Source organism: Poromitra crassiceps, assembly GCF_964638095.1.
Source record: "Poromitra crassiceps genome assembly, chromosome: 27".
In the NCBI taxonomy this organism is placed as follows: Eukaryota; Metazoa; Chordata; class Actinopteri; order Beryciformes; family Melamphaidae; genus Poromitra; species Poromitra crassiceps.
In genome coordinates, this window is record NC_139650.1 from 18308272 (window position 1) to 18331119 (window position 22848).

The following is a 22848-nucleotide window of genomic DNA, read 5'->3' on the forward strand; positions in this document are numbered from 1 at the left end:
AAACACTCGCCTTTCATGTCCAAAAGTCTACATACAGTGTGTCCAAAGTTTACATTTCAACCATAAATGACATTTTCGTTATTTAAGGCTAAAACCATAACCCTAACCTTACAGTTGTTACTCAAAACAGTTTTTTTGTAAGATATCGTACGAACATTTCGTGAAAACACAGTCTAGAATAGATGCTCACATTATACTCGACAACACGGCCGACCGTTACAGCCCTTTAGACTGATTAGGACGCATTGGGAGAAAACCCGCCATGTGGAACCGTGGTCATGCTAAACCACTGACTGACATGGCCGCCATGCCCTTCACACGCATGCTCAGGTGCTTTGGTTTGTTTGTGCTGGAAGTGGAGAACGTGGGCAGACCCTCTGAGACGCCAGGGTCTCGCTGCCTCCAAATATATTAATTGACTTGGCTGCGTCTGCAGCCAGGTGTAACAGACTTTAGCACAAGCCTCCAGAAGGTCTGTGGGATCCCGGGGGAAATCCCCCACCATGTACAAGGCACACACTCTCCATACTTGCAGCTGCTGTTGTATCTCACCCTCTTCTCTGGTAAGACTATGGGTTGGTGTGTAGGTTCTTAATCTAATGCTGTTTGGTGTGTAGGTTCTTAATCTAATGCCGGGACATTGATTTATGCTTGGGTATCCCACAGCCATTAGGATAATTGCATGATCACTTTATAACATCCTCCCCCTGGTGGCCATGGTCATTTGGCTCCTCCCCCCTCCACCCACCTTGCTCGGTAAGAGCGGTAACTGCATTATAGCTATAGAAAATGTAGTGGGAAATATCATCGTTCAGACACTGCAAATTGATTTCATAGCATTTTCACTGACTCCCAGAAGCCTTTTAGTCTGTCTCTCACCTGTGCTGACCGTTTGATCTATGGGCAGCTTCCGCGTCTTAACGGGCCGTATCGATCCAAAACTCTTCAGCATCTTGAGGGGATGCTCCTCTTGTAATTCCTCTCGCTGAGGCCTTTTGGAGTGCGATCATCCTCGAGACAATGTGTTTTCAGCTGTTAGGGCGGGGCAAGTGCACTTTGATTGCCTTCAATGGGAAATGACTGTGTTAAACGGCACTATGATTTCTTCCAACAGAATCCCCGTTAAAATAAAACTTCTGCCAGCGCTATCTGTGCTAATGGTGTCTTAAGAGACGGAGCGAGCTGCCACAGAACTCAAATTGCTTTGACAGACCGGTGCCGGGGACGCTTTCCTACCCGAGCGTAGAGACACGCGGCCGCTGTGGAGTGTGTCAGTGGCCAGCTCCGAAAGATGCACTGGATTACAACAACGTTGAACTTTGAACTTTGTCTTTTGTGAGATTATGCAGTTGAAAATGTCATCCATCAGCTCCATTTTTACATATTCTCCAAATGAAGTGGTCACAAAGGATAATGAACTCAAACTAGAGACCTTTGATGTTAACTTCACACGTGTAAAGCTTCCTGACTGCATCTTGCACGGTTCCGACGCTATCACGTTTACAAAATCTGTCCACAGACAGACAGACAGACACCTGGCAAAGTCCTGTGTGTGTGTGTGTGTGTGTGTGTGTGTGTGTGTGTGTGTGTGTGTGTGTGTGTGTGTGTGTGTGTGTGTGTGTGTGTGTGTGTGTGTGTGTGTGTGTGTGTGTGTGTGTGTGATCATTCACACACACACACACACACACACACACACACACACACACACACGTGAAAACACTACCAGTCACATGCTGTCATGGCTGGTAATAAGAATAGCTTCTTCCTGTAAGCAAGACCAAAATAATTCTACTGTTGTTTGCTCAGAGCTTCATGCTCTCATACCAAAATCATCTGCCCCATAATGAGGTCAAACACAGAAGATATAGACTTCATAAGTTACTTTGTGCCCCATGTATTTTATTTTCTATTTGGTTTAGTAGCTACGGATATAATGTTGGCTGTAACCCAAGTCCAGCTGCACAACACAACACAACACAACACAACATGAGTGTAGGCTGCAGTCTATTGTCTGTTTGAAGTAATAATGTAGTATGGACACTAACCCAACAGAACATGAGTACAGGCTGAAAACTGTCATGTTTCCTGCTAAAAGGTGTGCAAGCAGTGCCATTGTAACAACCAACAATTTTCTGCTGAATAGTTTGTTGTTTGAAAAAGAAGTTGGTGCCTAGCGGGTGTTGCACTGTTCAAAAGGAATACAAATATGGGAGGACCTCCATCAAATCCAATTGAGTCCTGTGTTAAAGCAGAATGAAGCTGACTTAGGTCTTTACAAACTAAACCTCTTGTTCTTGTCTTAGACATGTGATGTATTTCTTTGATGTTGAGGTGCTGTAGAACACTCACCTTCCTGTCTGCTGATTTAGTGGCAAAGACCGGCAGCCGACAGGCGAGGAGCGGACACCAGAACGGGGCCAACGCCTTCCCATCGTCCTCTCCACATAACCAGCCCGGTGTATTCTCCTCTCCTGAAATAGAGAACACGCGTTTGAGTTATAACCAGCCGGGTGTATTCTCCTCTCCTGAAATAGAGAACACGCGTTTGAGTTGCTTCTCAGAGCATTTATCAACTTGTTGTTGTACATTAGTAGTTTACCAACTTGTTTTGTTGTACTTGTGTTGACACTGACAGGCAGCTAGCCCCTTTTGGGACGTGTGGCTCATTGAACTGAGTTAGCAGTTACTCTCCACAGTCCCGTGTCTAAAAGCTAAGTGAGGCCCGGAAAAAAGTCCCAAGCAGCGGAACATACCAATCTAAGGTGGCTGCCTGGTGACATCAAGATCTTTTTTATTATTGTGTGGCCACGCATTAATATCTCGTGGCCATGAGATACTAATGTGTGGCCACGGAATAATAAAAAAGATCTTGATGTCACCCGGCAGCCACCGTACCATCCTCTCGTCGTACAAGTGTTGCAGAGACATTCCAAAGCCAAAGCAGAAGTCTTCATTGATCAGATCTGCCGGGGTTTGAAAGTTTGTTATTCTTTCGAAAATGGCAAGATGGCCGCCATGCCTTCTTCTGTGTTCTTCCGTGTGCTTCCGACCAGAGAGGGGCGCTGTGGAGCGCTATGATGGCTGGGCGCAACAGCACAAAACACAGAATTGTGACGCCGAAGAGGAACTGCAGTGAAACCTCGACGAGTTGTATGAACTATGAAAGACAAGTGGAAAAGTGTATACTTGTGTCTACATTGAAAATACTGAAACAAGAGAGTGAATGGCTTTTCAAACGAAGAAAAAACACACGCGAATTCACAATAGCTGCGACCACATAATGCGTTTAGCCAATTGGCATGAACACATACAGACACACACCTTCTCTCTCTCTCACACACACACACACACACACACACACACACACACACACACACACACACACACACACACACACACACACACACACACACACACACACACACACACACACACACACACACACACACACACACACACAACCTCCATGCCAAATCCCAGCCTTCTGCCTCTGCCATTCTGCATTTCAACCCCCCCCCCCCATTGTTATTTGCAGCCCTAGAAGGCAATCAAAGTTTTGAATCATACACTCATTTATATTGACAGTCATCTCAAACCGTGGAGTGTTTTTGAATAATTTATCTCTGGGGAGGGGGAGGGGGAGGGGGGCGTGCCCTCTCTGAGCGAGGCCCTGCCAGCATGCAGAGGGAGAGCTGTGGGGTCACTTATTAAAATGCCTTAATTGAGGGCAGTTTGCCAGTCACGGCTCCAGGTGGGGCAGCAGGTTTAAATGTACCCCTGAGTGCTCATCAGCCTTCTACAGCTAATTATTAGATTAGCATAAATAACATTCGGCGCTGGTGAATGCTGACGTTATTTGCCAGTCAGTAAAACGGATGTGGTCTCCAAATATAAAATAGGGAAGAGAAAGAAAGACAGAGAGAGAGAGACAGAGAGAGAGAGAGAGAGAGAGAGAGAGAGAGAGAGAGAGAGAGACACCAGTTGTCTGAGAGAACAGAAATTAGCCTTAACCTTCAGCCTTTGCCATGTATTAATGATGATGGATAATGGTGAACAAATGATAAGCACAGAACCAAATTGAATATGGCGTTAATTAAGGACACAGGCCACTCACCCCAACACACACACACACACACACACACACACACACACACACACACACACACACGTAGGCTACACCTTGAATTTGGACAGACTTTATGCGGTATGTCGTTCCACTTGAGAAGGATGGCTCTATCTGCAGGAAGATCGTCCTCACCTTGATTTGTCAACAGAAAGAAAAACGCGTGTGTCTGTGGACTGTCAGCGCGCTGCCTGCCGGTGTATAAAACAAATTCTTATCTTGGGGTCAAGGTGGGCCAGCTCAAGGATTTCCAACGGCCAAGGAAGCAAAAACATCTCCATTTGTCTTTTCTCTTATTTCTCATGAAAAATCATAACTGAATGCTAGTCATTGCCACAAATATCTATCTTAACAAGACATTTAGCTGTCTATCATCTTTTCCCTGCTACAGCAGGCTACTAGTACTGTAGAAATACCATTGTTTAATGTTTGACCCCCTCCAGTGTATTTTGACATTCTTAACACATTCACTGCCAGCCGTTTTTCAATACTGTAGTTAGCTTCGGCCAAGGTTTTTTTTTTAGGATTTTGGCTCATCTTTCAAGAGCCGAGGATTAGTTTCTGTTAGGATTTTGTGAACACACAATATCTCAAAAGAACTAATAGAATGTGTGCTTTCTCTGTCTAAAAGAGTTAGTTTGTAGAGTTAGTAGTTATGTAAGCATTAGCAGTTGAATACAGCATGGTTTCAGCGTCTGAAAATTTATTCTGAGATAATCGGCTTTTTGTGAAATTCGATAGAACAGTCACTTTAACCATTCATTTTTGGCATCAGTAAGACGTCAGACATCTAAACAATAGTTTTGAACAGTAATTTCCTCCATAACAGCAGGAAACCCCCCTCTGCTTCCAACTCCTCCCTCCGTGGGCGTTCTCCTCCGCCCTCCTTGGCTCTGCAGCGGGTCTGTGACAAACGAGTTGCTGCTGCCTGGCTGCTGCCTGGCAGTCTGGATGGGGCTCGCTGGATGGGGCTCGCTCGTTTCTTGGCATTTCGGTTGAGAGCTCTGATGAAGCTCTTGCGATTCTGCGCTTATTTATGCTGCGTGTTTCAAAGTGTGCACCCAGTCTATTCTTGGAACCCCCCACCGTTGCCACCGCTGTGCGTCAGTTCGAAAGCGAAAGCGTTTTCGCCATCCATTTTACAGCATGAGAACGGCTTCCTCGCGCTTTTCCCTGCAGTTTTGGCTCGCCTCTTCCTACTCTGGAGAGACATGTCGCCACTCAGTGGGTCGGTAAAATAGATTATACACATTCAATACCTCCAATATTTGTATAAAAGACGTAAAAGGGTTGGATCCACGTCTCACCGTCAAAAAAAATTTTTTTTTTTTTAAGCCGAGATATCTCGTCATTGGCAGTGAACCGTTGGATTCTGTAAGCCGAGATATCTCGTCAATGGCAGTGAACGTGTTAAGATATTTCATTTTCCTGAGTCATGTACTGACAATGTTGATTACGGTAGTCACACTCTTCACCAAATATTTTTTGACAAAATAATTTAATTTTGTGCTCCAAGTTAGTTGCTAAAATGGGACGATTACGCACGACTATTAGTGGAAGTTATACGTACTGTATGCCAATTTTGAATCTGACTGCATGTTACTAGTTAGTTAGCTGTTACCTGTTAGTGAAGCCCGCTTGCCTGCAAGCCACACCGGGCTCAAAACAACCACTGTTAAGTTAAGTTATCCTTTATTTATCCCCATGGGGAAATTCATCCTCTGCATTTGACCCATCCTCTACTAGGAACCTTCCTAGAACTAGGAGCAGTGGGCAGCCGCAGTGCAGCGCCCGGGGACCAACTCCAGCTCTTTTGCCAGTAGGAGCACTGACAGGAGTATTAACCCTAACATACATGTCTTTAATGGTGGGAGGAAACCGGAGCACCCGGAGAAAACTCACACGAACACGGGGAGAACATGCAAACTCCACACAGAAAGGACCTGGGACGGACCGGGGTTTGAACCCGGGACCTTCTTGCTGTGAGGCAACAGTGCTAACCACTGAGCCACCGTGCCGCCACTGAGTGACCGAAACACTAGTTAGCTAGCAAGTACAGTACAAGTCTGCAGAGGGACGTCTGTGAAGATCGTTTCATTATGCTCCGGCTGCTGTAGCTTAGCTTACGCAAATGGCGTAGCACAGAATCAGATGATGTACGACTATTAACCAGTGCCCAGTGTTTGAAAAAGAAGATCCATTAAACAGGTAGTAAAACTGACTGGTGAGGGGGTTTAGATGAAATGACTGCAGGATGCAGGAAATGAGACTATCACAGAGATTCTATGTTCATTCTATATAGGCTACATCTACAGTTCCCAGATAACTGCACCTACGCAGCAAATCCACTGCAGTCAAAGATTTCATGCTAAAGAGTCTCCTCTTTACAGATAAGGTAGCATTTTTCACAGCCTAGCATTAATAACTTGTGGATTGATTTCTTCTGTTGTTGCTCATCACATTTTGTCTCAACAAATGTGTTATGCATGCAAATACTTCTGATGAGTGAGGGGGAGAAAATGTTGGCAAGCTGCTTTTGGGTGTTTTGCCAAACATGTTTTTGTATGTGGATGGATTATTAATTTCCCTTATGCCCGAGTTCACATGATCTGTTAATGAAATAAAACAATATATAATAAAATAAAAAACATATAGGGAAACACATCATCTTAGTCTGGTGTGTTGATCAGAGTTGTGATTAAAGGGTTGGGTGGGTGGGCCCTGGAAGATTTTCACATTTCAAAGTGTTCTTAAAGACGAAATTAACCCAACGTAATGCAAGTAGCACGAGGGTCAGAGAGTCTGAAAACAAATCTTGTCTGAGATGACAGGGTTCAGAGGCGGACCATAATAGCGTGTCGATGATTTGATTTGACAATTCTGGGGACTGGCTTTGGCATTGGCCAATCATGGCGTGTTCCGCCCCCAAATCGAGTGGGATTCAGAGTGTTGTGGTGCTAGGCGAGTGGGATCCGCAGACTATACCAGGCAGCCAGCTGCTTCTGTGTGGAGCAGACAATCCGATGCATGAGTGCTGCCCGCCCGCCTGGAATCTACGAGGGGCTAGTTAAGTTATCCTGGAATGCGACTTTAACGAGCCAGTTACATTTCTTTGCATTCTTAGACATTACCGTTGGATTTATTTTGTATGTTACATACCAAGTTAGTAGTTAGTTTATGGGCTAGAAATTCTGTCAGATGACAGGTACTAGGCGCCATTTTCTCCTTCATTTGGAGGAGAAAATTCTCCTGAAATGAAGATTTGATTGACAGCTGCCATGTTCTGATATGATTGGTTGAAATGGGGTAGACATTTTATAGTACTAGGTGTCGTCAGCAAACTGTACATTACTGTTATGAATGAAATCTTGAAAAATGAACTTTTGATGTGAAAAAGTGTGAAAAACTAAAGACATTTGATTTTTGTGATTTTTTTTGGGCATACATTATTAAATAGGTGCACTGAATACCCAGGTATATGAACTAAAAGAAAAGAAAAGTCATTTTTGGGTTCAGCTCGACTTTAAGTTTGGGAACCCCTGAATTAGCCAATGAAAAGACATCACTCCCAACAGCTGTGCCCTCTTCAATAAAACACAAAGAGAAGCCTTTGATGGAGGAGGCAGAAAGAGCATAGAAGGCAGGGGACAGAGCCTGGGGCAAGAGAGGCATGGACCTGGGGCAGCTGAAAGGGTTCGACTGACACAGTCTGTGATGTAATTTTGTAGGCTGGGGGGCATACGTTTAAACCACTAACTAAGGGATTCAAGACTCAAGGGGTCACCTTACTCTTCAAATCTCAAATTGGTGGAAGCATTAAATTAGGTGAAACAATGTGCTAAAGGGATAATAATCCATGTTATCATGATCTTGTCACTTTCGCACTAAGTTGGCACAAGTGCAACTGGACTGAAATCTCCGGTGGGGCCAATGTCTTCTCCTTGCATCATACAAAATATGCACATTCAAAACATCCTCGATAGCATGGTTGAGCATGCAGAGTTCTTGCTCGTGTTTTCATCGTGGCAGTCTGGTCAGAAACCTGCCCAGCTGTCCAGTGCCCTCATCATCCCATGGCTGACCAACTTGGGCCAAACTTGGCCCACGCCAGGAAAAAAATTGCGGCCAATATGACTGTCTTTCAGAGGCTGTGGCGAGCTCATTTTCAGAGCTAGCTTGATGATACTTTTACCATGAAACTAGAAGACCTATTTTATATTTAGAATGTAAAATTGCCTCTAAAATAATATAATTTAATGTCATTTCACATAAAATCAACATTTATTGGCCCCTCCATCCAGATTAATTTTGGCCCTTCATAGGAAATAAATTGTGCACATCTGATCTATTCAATCACAACTTTTTAAACTAGTTTTTTTTACTTCGGCCATGCTTCATACAGTACCAACTGGGACAATGTTTTGGATCTTTGTTAACAAGGCCTCGGCACCACAACTGGATTTTGAAAGGTTTTGAATGTTGATTAGAACCTGTAAAAACACTGGTGTAGGTACAGTAGGCTATTGAGAAAGGAGAGTGTAGAATATGTGGCTGCAGCTTTATAGGGCACTTGACAAGTTAGATTGTTTTCATATGCTATTATGCATGCCGCTGGTATGCATGGTTGATATAGGTTAGAAAAATAACCAGTACCACCTCAAGACAGACATTTTTCTTGGCTAAAAAAAAAGTCTGTTAAAGCGTGCAGTTCTGCTATGGTATTACCATGGCTATTACTTGACCATTACTACACTATGGCAATTTGACAACAATCAACTACAGTATCATATTTCACATCACAATGTCTCAACCATCACCACTATCCTACAGAGGATGGCATCCTCCATCAGCCCAACCCTACTGAAAACTATATGAAATCATGTCATGCCGTTGATTTTTGAATCAATCAATCAATTTATAATCAACTAGGGATGGGATATCGGTATCAGGTGCCGATATGACGTAATTCACATATCGGATATCGGACTGACGAGTCCATTCATAGCCTGCACTGGACCATAAACCCACCGTAACATAACATGAAACAGTGCTAGTAAGTAGTAGTAGAAGTGAGGTAGTAATCTTTGCGGTTAGCTAACTCCTTAGTTTTGGAGACATTTTAGTCTCATACATACTGAATTTGGGGGGTTTCCCACTTGACCTTAATGTGGTAAAGTGGCAGGGCTGTTTAATTGTTGCTTATTTGTTGAAATGTTATCTTAATAATTTTGAGTGAATCAATTGTTTTGTAAATGTCTAATGACCCTTATTAATTGTTTAATTGAATATTGTGGAATATTATGAGCCAGGTAACTAATGCTATGAGATAATTGATGACCAAACCAAAGACTAACTGATGTCACAGTAGGAGCCAGCTACTATGGAGGCTGCAGCTCCTTGGGAGAGAGTTGCCAAGAGCTCTGGTATTGGAATCAGTATCGGTATCGGCAGATATCCAAATTCAGGTATCGGAATCGGATCGGAACTGGAAAAATGTGGATCGGTGCATCTCTATAATCAACTCCCCTCTGTGGCACTTTATGTATTCACAATGGTAAGTAAAGGCAATATATAAATGGTGGGATTCCTCGAGGTGAGAGCTCAGGTTAATCCCATCCATTGTACATTCGCTTGCAGCCATGGTAGCTACAGGTAGCTAATGCCATCAGTGGAGAGGAGGTGAGCAGATCTGTGTGTGGAGGGATAGCATACTAAGCAGGGGGATTTAGTTGAGTTCTCAGCTTCTTTATTCCAATCATGCTTTTGTTTCAAGTCTTTTGCTGATGAAGATTAATTTGCGGCGCGCACGGCGCTCTATCAACCCCGACGACACAAAGGGCAAAGATATAGACTAATTAAATACACCAGTGCAATTGATATTTCCCACGGATCAATGCAAGTGTGGGATCTGTTAATTAAATCCGTGATAATGTTTACTCATCATAAACATTTCCCATGTTTGAGCACAGCCAGATAGGGAGATAATCTTTCGTGTCTGACAGATTAATTTGAGGGCGAAGGGAAACTGCTTCCAGCACAGACGAGTCAATGGCTTTTTTTCCTGAAGGGGGTGGGAGTGCTTTACTGTATATCAAAAGCCTTATCGAAAAGGACATCTTTTCAGCTCTTTTCATGGAGTAGACGACATACCGCTTTAATAGCACACGATAAAAACGCTTGATGCTGTATGCAAGATATACAGTAGCTAATGCTATTTGAGCAAATGCAAATGCTCAGTTACCATGGCAACCGAGCAAACTTAATCCCCCGGGGATAATGAAAGTGCAGTTTCCCCTAAAGCCTACGCAGCAGGATGGATACAGTATACTGTACTACAGGGTTCCTACACATTTCCCCCTAAAGCCTACACAGCAGGGTGGATATACTGTACTACAGGGTTCCTACACATTTCCCCCTAAAGCCTACGCTGCAGGGTGGATATACTGTACTACAGGGTTCCTAGACATTTCCCCCTAAAGCCTACGCTGCAGGGTGGATATACTGTACTACAGGGTTCCTAGACATTTCCCCCTAAAGCCTACGCTGCAGGGTGGATATACTGTACTACAGGGTTCCTACACATTTCCCCCTAAAGCCTACGCTGCAGGGTGGATATACTGTACTACAGGGTTCCTAGACAGTTCCCCCTAAAGCCTACGCTGCAGGGTGGATATACTGTACTACAGGGTTCCTACACATTTCCCCCTAAAGCCTACGCTGCAGGGTGGATATACTGTACTACAGGGTTCCTACACATTTCCCCCTAAAGCCTACGCTGCAGGGTGGATATACTTTACTACAGGGTTCCTACACATTTCCCCCTAAAGCCTACGCTGCAGGGTGGATATACTGTACTACAGGGTTCCTACACATTTCCCCCTAAAGCCTACGCTGCAGGGTGGATATACTGTACTACAGGGTTCCTACACATTTCCCCCTAAAGCCTACGCTGCAGGGTGGATATACTGTACTACAGGGTTCCTACACATTTCCCCCTAAAGCCTACGCAGCAGGGTGGATATACTGTACTACAGGGTTCCTACACATTTCCCCCTAAAGCCTACGCAGCAGGGTGGATATACTGTACTACAGGGTTCCTACACATTTCCCCTAAAGCCTACGCAGCAGGGTGGATATACTGTACTACAGGGTTCCTACACATTTCCCCCTAAAGCCTACGCAGCAGGGTGGATATACTGTACTACAGGGTTCCTACACATTTCCCCCCTAAAGCCTACACAGCAGGGTGGATATACTGTACTATAGGGTTCCTACACATTGCCCCCTAAAGCCTACGCTGCAGGGTGGATATACTGTACTACAGGGTTCCTACACATTTCCCCCTAAAGCCTACGCTGCAGGGTGGATATACTGTACTACAGGGTTCCTACACATTTCCCCTAAATGGCAGCCAGGCTCTCCCAGAGCGCCTGGCTGCTGTTTGCTGCAAGTTGTAAACAGAGGGTTTGACAGTTGACAGCTGAGAGCCCGGCTTCTGTCAGCTGACCAGATGAAGGGCGCAGCTCGCCCCCGCTCACGCGCGCCTCACTTAATGGCTCAGAGCCGGCTTCTGTCAGGAGAGGGAATCTCCAAAACGAAAATCAAAATTGTAAATAAGAGTTATTTTTGATAAACTGAGCACACAGAGGTGATTTAAATACTTATTTTGACCGACTCAATTGTTTTCTCAACTTCCAAAAGTGTCATATTAACCCTTAACGGGGGTATAGAGCTCAAACAGCTCTCTTGATAACAGTGTTGAAACTATGGCACATTGATATGAATGGTGAACAGACCATTTGGCTGAACAACTTTACCAACTGTACATTATCACTTATTAACCCATTGATACCGGATGCAGCATTTGCGTGTATATCCCTTTAACACCGACGGCAACGGGCGTGTCCTTTTACCTTTCATCCCGGCTGCAACACAGACGCGTAGTACGTGTATATCGTTGTTTCAAGAAATGTGACCGATTAAATGCATCATGATTTGCTGAAATAGACGTGGTGGAGGTGAAATGCATTGTGGGTTTTGTAGTTTTTTATTTTTATTTTTGCCTCGACGGTGTGGACAGTTTTCCCAAGCTGAACTACAGGGCAAATCAAGGAAGTGCCGGTCCAGCAAGACTTCCCATTAAACTTTAGTTGTATTAGAGGATGAAATTAATGCTGCTGACCTAATTTCAGATTTATTTATCTCATGTTCCAATCTGCAATAGCCTCAAGGTTTTACTCAGACAGTAAGCTAAGTTAATGCTAACGCTAAGTGATGAACTGAACGGAGTATGACTTACTTTGAGGATGAAGACATCAATGAATAAGAATATTCCACACCCAGATTATGATGTGACTGTTGACACGCTAGCCAAGGCTCATTGGGTGAGTGACTTTTGGCGAATTTGCCGTATTTCAAGACGACTGCAAAACGGAGGTCGCTAACGTTACTTTTGCTGCAGTAATTGTCAAGGGTTCAACAAAACCTATTCCTCAGCTTCTATAGTAGCTATCAACATGAAATAAAAAGCATTTGTGAGCTTAAACCCGTGGCTTTTTATTTGGAAGGGTTACATTTGCCGTAATCTTTATTAACATTTCTTAAAATGCGTTAGAATCTTTTTTTTGGGGGGGGAGGTTAAAGATTAAAAAAAATAATAATAACATTAGGGCAAATATAATACCAAAAGCCAAAGGGTTAAGCTCTCAAATGCTTTTTATTTTATGTTTCTATGTGCTACAGAGCCTGAGATATAAAGGTTTTAGTGAACGCCGACCGCTCTGGCAACTTCTCCCAAAACGTCAGGTTTACAGGGGCTGTTTACAAACGTGCAGTAGGTTTAGAGTGCCACTCTAGAGAACGCGCGGAGGTATCAATGGGTTAATGGACACCCTGCAGCCAATCAGAATCGAGTATTCACCCAGACCATGGTATAAACGGTAATATGGTACAAAGGAATGTCAAGGAAAGTCATTGATACTCTTATGTGTGGGAAAGGCAGGGCTATGGAATACAGCTGAGGGACATCATTGTCATAATTTCGTCTAAATGGAGGTAACAGGATAAACACTGGTGTGAAGATGAGTCTGGCAGAATGAGTTTTGTGATGTCTAATCACTCACTAAATCATGCGTGGAGAACATGAGTCCACCATTCAGGGACATTTTGGAGCATGGCACCCATTTCAAACTAACCGGTTGGGTGAGTTTGAAATGCTGATTCAAATGTAGGTCCCCCCCCCCCCCCCCAACCCCACCCCCCGAGCACAGGGGAGACCTGCCTCCGCCCGCAATGACGAGAGAGCCTCCATGACAGCAGGCCATCCGTGAAATTAAATCAACAACTCCCTCATTGTAATTACATTTGGTTAAATGGGAAGGCAAAGAGTGGGTGTAATGCAATTAACATGTAATTGTCATCCTGGCCGGGTTGGTGCTGATCTATCTCCCCCTGGGATTCAATGAGAGATGTTTCCAGCAGCCCCCCCCCCATGTTTAAACGAATGATTATGTGTCAATGTGTCACAATGGTGCTGTGTATAAGTATGGTCATGAAGAAATGTATGTCATCAATCCTGAGGTTTGAATTATAAGCTTCTATCTGACTTTTCCTTTCATCAGAATTGAGTTATCCACGTATTCGTCGTCCTTTTTTTGGGTCATTCTCCCCCCAACTTCCTCCGATACATGTCGCTTGCAGCCGTTTCTCTTCATCTGACAACAAGGACACCCAACCAAGCCGGAGGTAACACGGGGACTTGAACCTGCAACCCTTGTGTTTGTAGGCAAGGAATCTACCGCTGCACTACCCCGTTGCTTCACGCTTCTGTGGTGTTACTGTACATTTCAAATACGAACATTTTGGGGTTAAATATTGAATACATAAAAAGCACCGTTTTGTCAGATGGTGTGGTCAAATCGTTGATGCTCGATATCACAGAGACTCTACCCAGATAGAACCGAGCTGACGAAATGTCAAATCAATCAGGGAATAATTTATCAATAACTTATTCCTGACTCATTGGATACGGTTTGAGTAATTTAAAACTCTGCTTGATCTCATATCAAGTGAGTAGTATTTACGAAACGTAATGTACCCTAGTGTCTACATCAATACATGGACATTTTGCTTCAACCCACGTTCAGTTCCCAACTTGTGTGAACTTTTCTGCAGTAAGTAAAGTTTCATAAGTAAAAGTTTTTCTGATTTCTGGAATTGATTGATTGATTGATTGATAACTTTATTGAAACAATACTAGCAAGGAATGTACAAGACAGCCGTAACATCAACATATTGATCAAAAGGAATAAAACACAATAAAGCCCGAGGGCTTGTTTCCATTGTGGTCCTTGTGTGTGGGACAAGAGGAGTGAATCTGTGTGCGGTATGAGCGCGTGTGTGCGCGGACATGTACAAACAACAACAGATAATAACATTTTACTCTCAAATTAAAATTTCTAAGACCTTAAGGGGGAAAATCCTCCCTTTATCAATGATATATATTGTATAAACTCAGTTAAGATGGTTTCACTTCCCAGGTTCCTCTATCTGTGTCAAAATCTTCCCATCTTCCTCACATCAAAGAACTGGACTCCATAATTCTGTCCTACATCTGGAATTACAAGAACCATAGAATTTAGAAAATGTATTTACAAAAACCCAAGTCTGAAGGAGGGCTGGCCTTACCGGTGTTTAGGCACTACTACTGGGCTGCCAATGTTAGGGCTCTAATGTTTTGGCAGCAGGCAACTCCTGGCGGCTTAGCTCTCGGGGCCCCCCTGTGGCTGAAAATGGAGGCTGGCTCTATTGCTAACTCCTCTCTGCCAGCCATGTTGTTTTCTAGGCTAGAGAGGCCCGGAACCCTACAAAATTTAAGTTTTGTTGTGAAAAACTCAGTCAGAATTCTAAACCAAGTTAGGAGTGTTTTGAGTCTACCAGATGTTTCTGTCTACACACCAATTTGTCTTGATCACTCTTTTTTACCTTCACGGTCAGACAGAACCTTCCATGCCTGGAGTGAGAAGGGGCTGGTCTCCATCAGATATCTGTATATTGATGGTCATGTTGCATCCTTTGATCAACTAAAGAGGAGGTTTGAGTTGCCCGGCACGCACTGGCTCAGTTACCTGCAAACCAGAGATTATGTTAGATCCAAGATTAATGCCTTTGAAGCGCTCCCAAACGAGCATGCTTTTTTCGATGTTTTACTGAGCCCTCCTCACTCCAAGCATCTCATCTCTAGATTTTGATGTCTGTTTGATAACTGCACCATGGCCTCTACTGAGAGGATTAGAGAAGCGTGGCAGGGGGAACTTGGTATTGATTTATCTGACATTATTTGGGGGAAGGAGTCTGTCTGTGGTACAACTCTGCTCAGTTAATGGCAGACACTAGCTGATCCAGTTTAAAGTTGTTCACCGTCTGCACTATTCAAAGCATAAGTTGCACAGGATCTACCCTTCCGTCTCACCACTGTGTGACAGGTGTCATATTATATGATTTAACCATGGCCACGAATTTACCCTGTGAAAAACTGTTTTGAGTCTACGAGATGTTTCTGTCCACACACCAATTCGTTTCAACCACTCTTTTTTATCTCCATGGTCAGACAAAAACTACCATGTCTGGAGTGAGAAGGGGTTGGTTTCCATCAGAGACCTATACTTAGATGGTCATTTTGCATCCTTTGATCTATTAAAAAGGAAGGTTGAGTTGCCGGGCATGCACTGGTTCAGATACCTGCAAGTCAGACATTATGTTCGATCCAAGATTCATACATTTGAAGCCCTCCCAAACGAACATGTTTTTCTCAATGTTTTGCTGAACCCTCCTCATCTTGTCTCTAGGTTTGTGTGTCTGTTTGACAACTACACCACAGCCTCTACTGAGAGGATTAGAGAAGTATGGCATGGGGAACTTGGTGTTGATTAATCTGACTTGTTATGGGAAAGTCTGTGGTACAACTCTGCCACCAATTGATCCAACTTAAAGGCACTCACCATCTTCACTATTCCAAGCATAAATTACACAGAATCTTCCCTTCTGTCTCACCACTGTGTGACAGGGGTCAGAGGGCACGCTATCTCATGCCTTCTGGTTCTGCCCTTCACTAATGGGATTCTGGGGCAAAATATTTGACTGGTTCTCTAAGGCCTACAAAATAACCGTTCGGCCGGAGGCAGAACTCGCCATCTTCGACTGCTCTGAGTCCTCGATGTGCAAACTCATGGATAGTTAAAAAGGTGACAGATAGCAGGGCAGACACAAAACCACGCAGTGTCGTATTTTGGGTTGAAAAAGGTGACTCTCTAAACGTGACTAGTTTGCATCCCTGCATAGTTTATTCACAATAACACATAATAACATAATGTTTTGTCACTCGGTCCAAGTTGCAAAGCTGCAGTTTTTTTGACCTCTCAACTCATACACTCAATAGCAAAGTGTCAGCAGGCACCGTTACTAGCTAATCAAACAGAACACATTCCCATTAGCCGTGGTTTGCATGAGATTGCTAATGGAGAGGGTTGACATTGTGTGGGCTGTGTATTTATGAATACGTATCAGCTGTTAGTGAAAGGTGAATACAAAAGGGCACCTGCTAATTGTGGTGGAAGTAAGCTAAACATCAATCTGTATACTGTTGTACCTTGTTCCATTAGTTTATGCTCAGCTCTCTCTCTCTCTCTCTCTATACACACACACACACACACACACACACACACACACACACACACACACACACACACACACACACACACACACACACACACACACACACACACACACACACACACACACACACACACACACACACACCACGACCACCACCACCCACCTCCCTCTATATCTCTATTATTTGGTGCCCTGGGTGATTTTTGGACTGCAGAGCTTTTAAAAGTGCAGTAATATAATATAATGTATATCGGAATGACTTCTCTACTGCTTCTTGGGGGAGAACATAAAACAAAAAACAGGGTGGAAAAACAACATCTGTGTGGGGAAATCAGCTCTGCTCTCAAAATATATTATGTTAACGTGCCAAACATAATGATGGGAATTAATTTCTTAACTTCTTCTTAGTCGAAAACAAAACGCAGGCTTCTCAAATTCAATTTGTGCATTTTATTTTATAACTACAACGACCGCACCACGGATTTGTCAGATTAATCTTTGTCGGATTAATCAGTCCTGTGACTGCAAGTGTCGTGCATTTACATTTTTTTTTAAATGTTCATTAATGTACACCTGTCCCCTATCGAACAAATAAACGAATTGAATTGAATTGAATTGATATAGGCCTCCGCCAACAAGTGAGCAGTCGACATCCATCAGGGCTCCAGAGTGCGTGTATTTACACGCATTTTCCCACCTTAAAATCGGCCAGTGCGTATAAATATTGTCATAACACGCACTAGTGCATCTTGGAATTTGGAGCATCTTGTAGCGTCTCTCTCTCTCTCTCTCTCTCTCTCTCTCGCTCACCCTGCTCTTGTGCCACGGCGCTGTCAATCTAAATCTCTCACATAGAAAGACAGGGGAAATACAAAAATAAAACGTCTTCAATTGCTTCTGAGTGCTTTAGACTTGGGCAGAATCGTTTTACTTTGAAAATCCGACTGGAAGTCGTATCGTCCTTATCGCTAGTAGAACACAAAGCTACGGCTTCAGCAGACGAGTTCTGACTAACGTTAGGTTGGCTGGCATGACAATGACATCTTAGCGTCTAATGTTAGCATTGCTAGCGGGATGCTAGCTAACTATCAAGCAAATTCTGGGATTACTAACGTTATCCAACATGTAATTCAAGATCGCTAAAATGTGTTGACAATATCATGACTATGCTGTCTTAATGTTAGACCATCTAATGGCTCATTTCCACCACATTTTACTGCCCTGCACAGCTCGTCACCACTCGGCTCTAATCGTATCGGCTCGATGGACGTTTTGCTTCCACCGCGGATCATCTGCCCCCACCCACCCCCGCCCACAGCTGGTCGTCATAGCGACCGCATATCTGTCCTTCGCTTATAGCCGAAGTAGGCTATAACATAACGTTAAAATTAAATCCATCCACAGAACTTTTAAACTGTTTATGAAATACTGGTGCCTCTAAATGACCTACAGTGTACATGGGCGAATGTGACAATCGACCAGGAGAATGGATATCACTTAGTAGTTAGTCAAACTCACAGGCATGCGCTGCGCTGTGCGGGGACGGGAGAGGCGCAACAGAGTGAAGCCTCTACCCCGCGGCCTCTCACCAGGCAAGACCGCGGCTTCACCAAACACCCGCTGCGGCCTAGCGGAGCGCTGCAGCCTCCACTCAGCTACAGAGCTCCCTGAGCGAGCAGCGGACTTTTTTCTCAGACAATTGCCACGATTTTATTTCACCGGAGGCGAAGGCAGCAACACAAAAGACTGATGGAAATATACATAACAGAAGAGAAGGTAAGCCCACTAAACTGGTATGCAGCCGCCAGCATTGTATATGACAGTCAGTAGACAGAGTAAACACGATTCTGCCTGACCAATCAGTCGTCAACAATGTATTCACGTCACCGTATGAACCCGGGTTCACAGAATAGAACCACGACGAGGCAGGTACTAAAAGTAGCACGACTCGACCCCAATACAACCAGGGCTGGGATCGTTTTTAGTGGTGGAATGAGACCATTTATCGAGTCGAGCGGAGCGGGATCGCGCTACTACCTGCGGTGGAAATGAGCCATAAGAGCAGCTATCTGCTACGGTTTTTCACTGTCTGCAGTGCACAGTGAGACTCATTTCACAGCACACTGTGGGATATGTCACTACACTAATCACACAGTAAGCATGACCACCATTACATAATGTACAGTCAGAGTGCAGTCAGCCAATCAGAGGCAGAGAAGGGCCATGCCTTCGCCATCCTGGGGGAAGACTATCGCTATTGCCTTCGTGATCCTGTGGTGGAAAATATTGCTTCCACCTGGCTAGCTGCTCGTCACACAACAAAGGGACAGTGCGCTCTCTTCTCTCTCAACAACGCTAAAAGCCTCTGCTGATTTGCAATACATGTCCCCTAAGGCTTTCCTAGAGCAGAGGAAAAGTCTGAGCTGCCGTTACGTTGAACCAAACCTGGCGAGGAGGCAGCGGATTTGTTTAGCGTTCAGTAACATCCAGGCTAAAGCTAACGGCTAACTGGGAGCTAGCATTCTATTGAAGTGAATGGAGCGGGTAGCTAATTTTGGACCAAACAATATGGATTTGAGTTTAGTTTATCTAGCTGCTGGACAGAGCGATGATCCGTTTGACCAATGCTAGGTTTTGACCTAGCCTTGTTTTCTTTTCTCTTTTCTTTCCAAGCAAAATTGCTTGGGGGTGAATTAAAAGAAGTGTATCTGAAGATAAGAATGGATTGAATGAATGTGGAATATTATGATGAATGCTTATGCAATATTGTAAATTAACTTTGTAATATGAAAATGATGACGCAATAAAATATGAAATATACTGTAGAGTTGTACATGTAATTGACTTTGGCAAGAGATCTGTAAACAAAATGTCCCAAATACCGATATCCTCAATATACTGTATAAATATTTAGACTTGAAAGGAAAAACCAACAAATCTCCTTGAGCTGGTAGGATTCAGCACCTTGCTCGAGGACACTTCAGCAGAGTGGAGGCTTGCTGTCAAGGGTGTCTTTGCACTTTGCTCTTTCATGATCATTCTCTGGTCAGTATTTCCAAGGTAGCAACACCTGCGCTGCTCACACTCGGCTGCTTGTAACCTTGGTGATGATGGCAGTGAATAGAGACAGACTGCTCAAGGCCACGAGGTAGGAGGAGAGGATGACAAGGAAGGTGCTGAAGACACTGTCATGGCAAAGTCAATCATTGTAGTGAAAAACAATGAGGCCATTTACACCTGGCACTAACATGCGTTTTCTGTGATCAGATTGCAATCTGGGTGCAATCTGATCACCCAAAACGGGTGTCCTCTCAATCCGCATACAGTTGCTGTATGAAGATTGAGAGGACACATTGCATTTACACTTGTGTTCAATGTGTTCACAATGTGTCCCTGACCACCTCCGGAGGTGGGTTGGCCAATCAGATTACAATCCGTCTCCAATGTGTCTTGGGGGCGTTTACACCTGTTCTTTCATGTGGTCAAGCACTATCTGATTGCAATCTGATGGAGAAAACACATGTTAGTGCTAAATGGAATCAATGTGTCATTGATATGTTGATCCCATGTATTTAAGGGTGTGGAAATGTATTACATTAGCCTGATATCAGACTGAATTGTCAGACACTCCCTTTCCTTCTTCAGTCTGATGTTGCCTCCACTCCCTGAGTGGGATTCCATGTTCCATCACTAGAGACCAACAACGTATCGGCCTGAATCTAATCTGCTGTTCGAAGTAGTTAGTACTTTTAATCAAATTAGCTAACAGCCTCAATAGCAGCATATATCTAGCAGTCACCACTGTTGTTAGGTCTGGCGGACTTCTCAATGGTGAAAGTCCTGCCCGCCTGTTGCTCTGTTTATTGGCGCTGATTGGCTAATCGCTCACTGGACCGAATGTTTTTTCTACATGAGGAACTGCTGTTGCATGTCACGATGCCAGACCAGATGCAGTCACATGTCATGATGCCAGATCAGAAGCAGTCACATGTCATGATGTCAGATCAGAAGCAGTCACATGTCACGATGCCAGACCAGAAGCAGTCACATGTCATGATGCCAGACCAGAAGCAGTCACATGTCACGATGCCAGACCAGATGCAGTCACATGTCATGATGCCAGACTAGAAGCAGTCACATGTCACGATGCCAGATCAGAAGCAGTCACATGTCATGATGCCAGATCAGAAGCAGTCACATGTCACAATGCCAGATCAGAAGCAGTCACATGTCATGATGTCAGACTAGAAGCAGTCACATGTCATGATGCCAGACCAGAAGCAGTCACATGTCATGATGCCAGACCAGAAGCAGTCACATGTCATGATGCCAGACTAGAAGCAGTCACATGTCATGATGCCAGACCAGAAGCAGTCACATGTCATGATGCCAGACCAGATGCAGTCACATGTCATGATGCCAGACCAGAAGCAGTCACATGTCATGATGCCAGACCAGAAGCAGTCACATGTCATGATGCCAGACCAGATGCAGTCACATGTCATGATGTCAGACTAGAAGCAGTCACATGTCATGATGCCAGACCAGAAGCAGTCACATGTCATGATGCCAGACCAGAAGCAGTCACATGTCATGATGCCAGACTAGAAGCAGTCACATGTCATGATGCCAGACCAGAAGCAGTCACATGTCACGATGCCAGACCAGAAGCAGTCACATGTCACAATGCCAGACCAGAAGCAGTCACATGTCATGATGCCAGATCAGAAGCAGTCACATGTCATGATGTCAGATCAGAAGCAGTCACATGTCATGATGTCAGATCAGAAGCAGTCACATGTCATGATGCCAGACCAGAAGCAGTCACATGTCATGATGCCAGACCAGAAGCAGTCACATGTCATGATGCCAGATCAGAAGCAGTCACATGTCATGATGCCAGACCAGATGCAGTCACATGTCATGATGCCAGACCAGAAGCAGTCACATGTCATGATGCCAGACCAGAAGCAGTCACATGTCATGATGCCAGACCAGAAGCAGTCACATGTCATGATGCCAGATCAGATGCAGTCACATGTCATGATGCCAGACCAGAAGCAGTCACATGTCATGATGCCAGACCAGAAGCAGTCACATGTCATGATGTCAGACTAGAAGCAGTCACATGTCACGATGTCAGATCAGAAGCAGTCACATGTCATGATGCCAGACCAGAAGCAGTCCACTTGGTGGAGGGGGGTGGATTCTGGACCCCCCGGCAAGTATTACATCCCAAGGCAGCATGAAGATGAGACGGGTGCACAAAGGGTTTGACGTTTTCTTTCCAAATAGAAGCAAAATAAATGTTTAAATGTTTGATTTTTTTTTTTTAGGAAAGTGACTTCACTGATTTGAATGAATGAATGAATGAATGTATTTATTTGACAAATAAAAAAATACAATACACCAACAAGCATAGTATAAAATAATTAATCAGGATATCACAAAAAAGTCATTAAACTCATTTCCATCGTGGTCCTGAAATGTAACAATGGCAATGTGTTTTCTTCCTGTTCTCTGCCATCCAGACTGTGACTTTCATGCTCTCTATAAACATGATTAATGGCTCATCCATATGACAGCCACAGATGACATGCATGGTTTGCTTTGGCTTTGAGTGTGGTCTGTGTCCACGCAGCAGACAGAGCTACATGCTGTAGCCGTGCCTCTCTCCTCAGTAACACACCTGTGTTGTTGTCTGTGTGAGCAACAAGCAGTCTGTGGAGGGTGCGCTTCAATTCAGCCAAACAACGCACTCCGCTCGCTCACCTGATGTTTCTGATGCAGTTTGGACACACACTGAGTGATGTTTCTGATGCAGTTTGGACACACACTGAGTGATGTTTCTGATGCAGTTTGGACACACCTGATGTGTCTGATGCAGTTTGGACACACTGAGAGCCTACAGATGCAGTTTGGACACACACTGAGAGCCTACAGATGTAGTTTGGACACACACTGAGAGCCTACAGATGTATTCTATGCATCATGCGCCCCGTTCCTCCTTCTGGGAAAGCTTGGCCAGCAGCAGTGTGGTGCTCTTCTCTTTT

The 22848-nt window shown here is 44.2% G+C and overlaps 1 protein-coding gene across 1 annotated transcript in view; it reads right to left on the minus strand.

Moving 5' to 3' along the window:
- The window catches only part of arhgef10la (Rho guanine nucleotide exchange factor (GEF) 10-like a), a gene marked incomplete at both ends in the record, with an annotated part of 249251 nt that overhangs the window by 97608 nt on the left and 128795 nt on the right, over positions 1 to 22848 (minus strand). The window contains one exon of the mRNA XM_083661638.1: positions 2350 to 2471. Within this exon, the coding sequence (XP_083517764.1) occupies positions 2350 to 2471 (122 nt within the window). The remainder of the gene's footprint in view (positions 1 to 2349; positions 2472 to 22848) is intronic.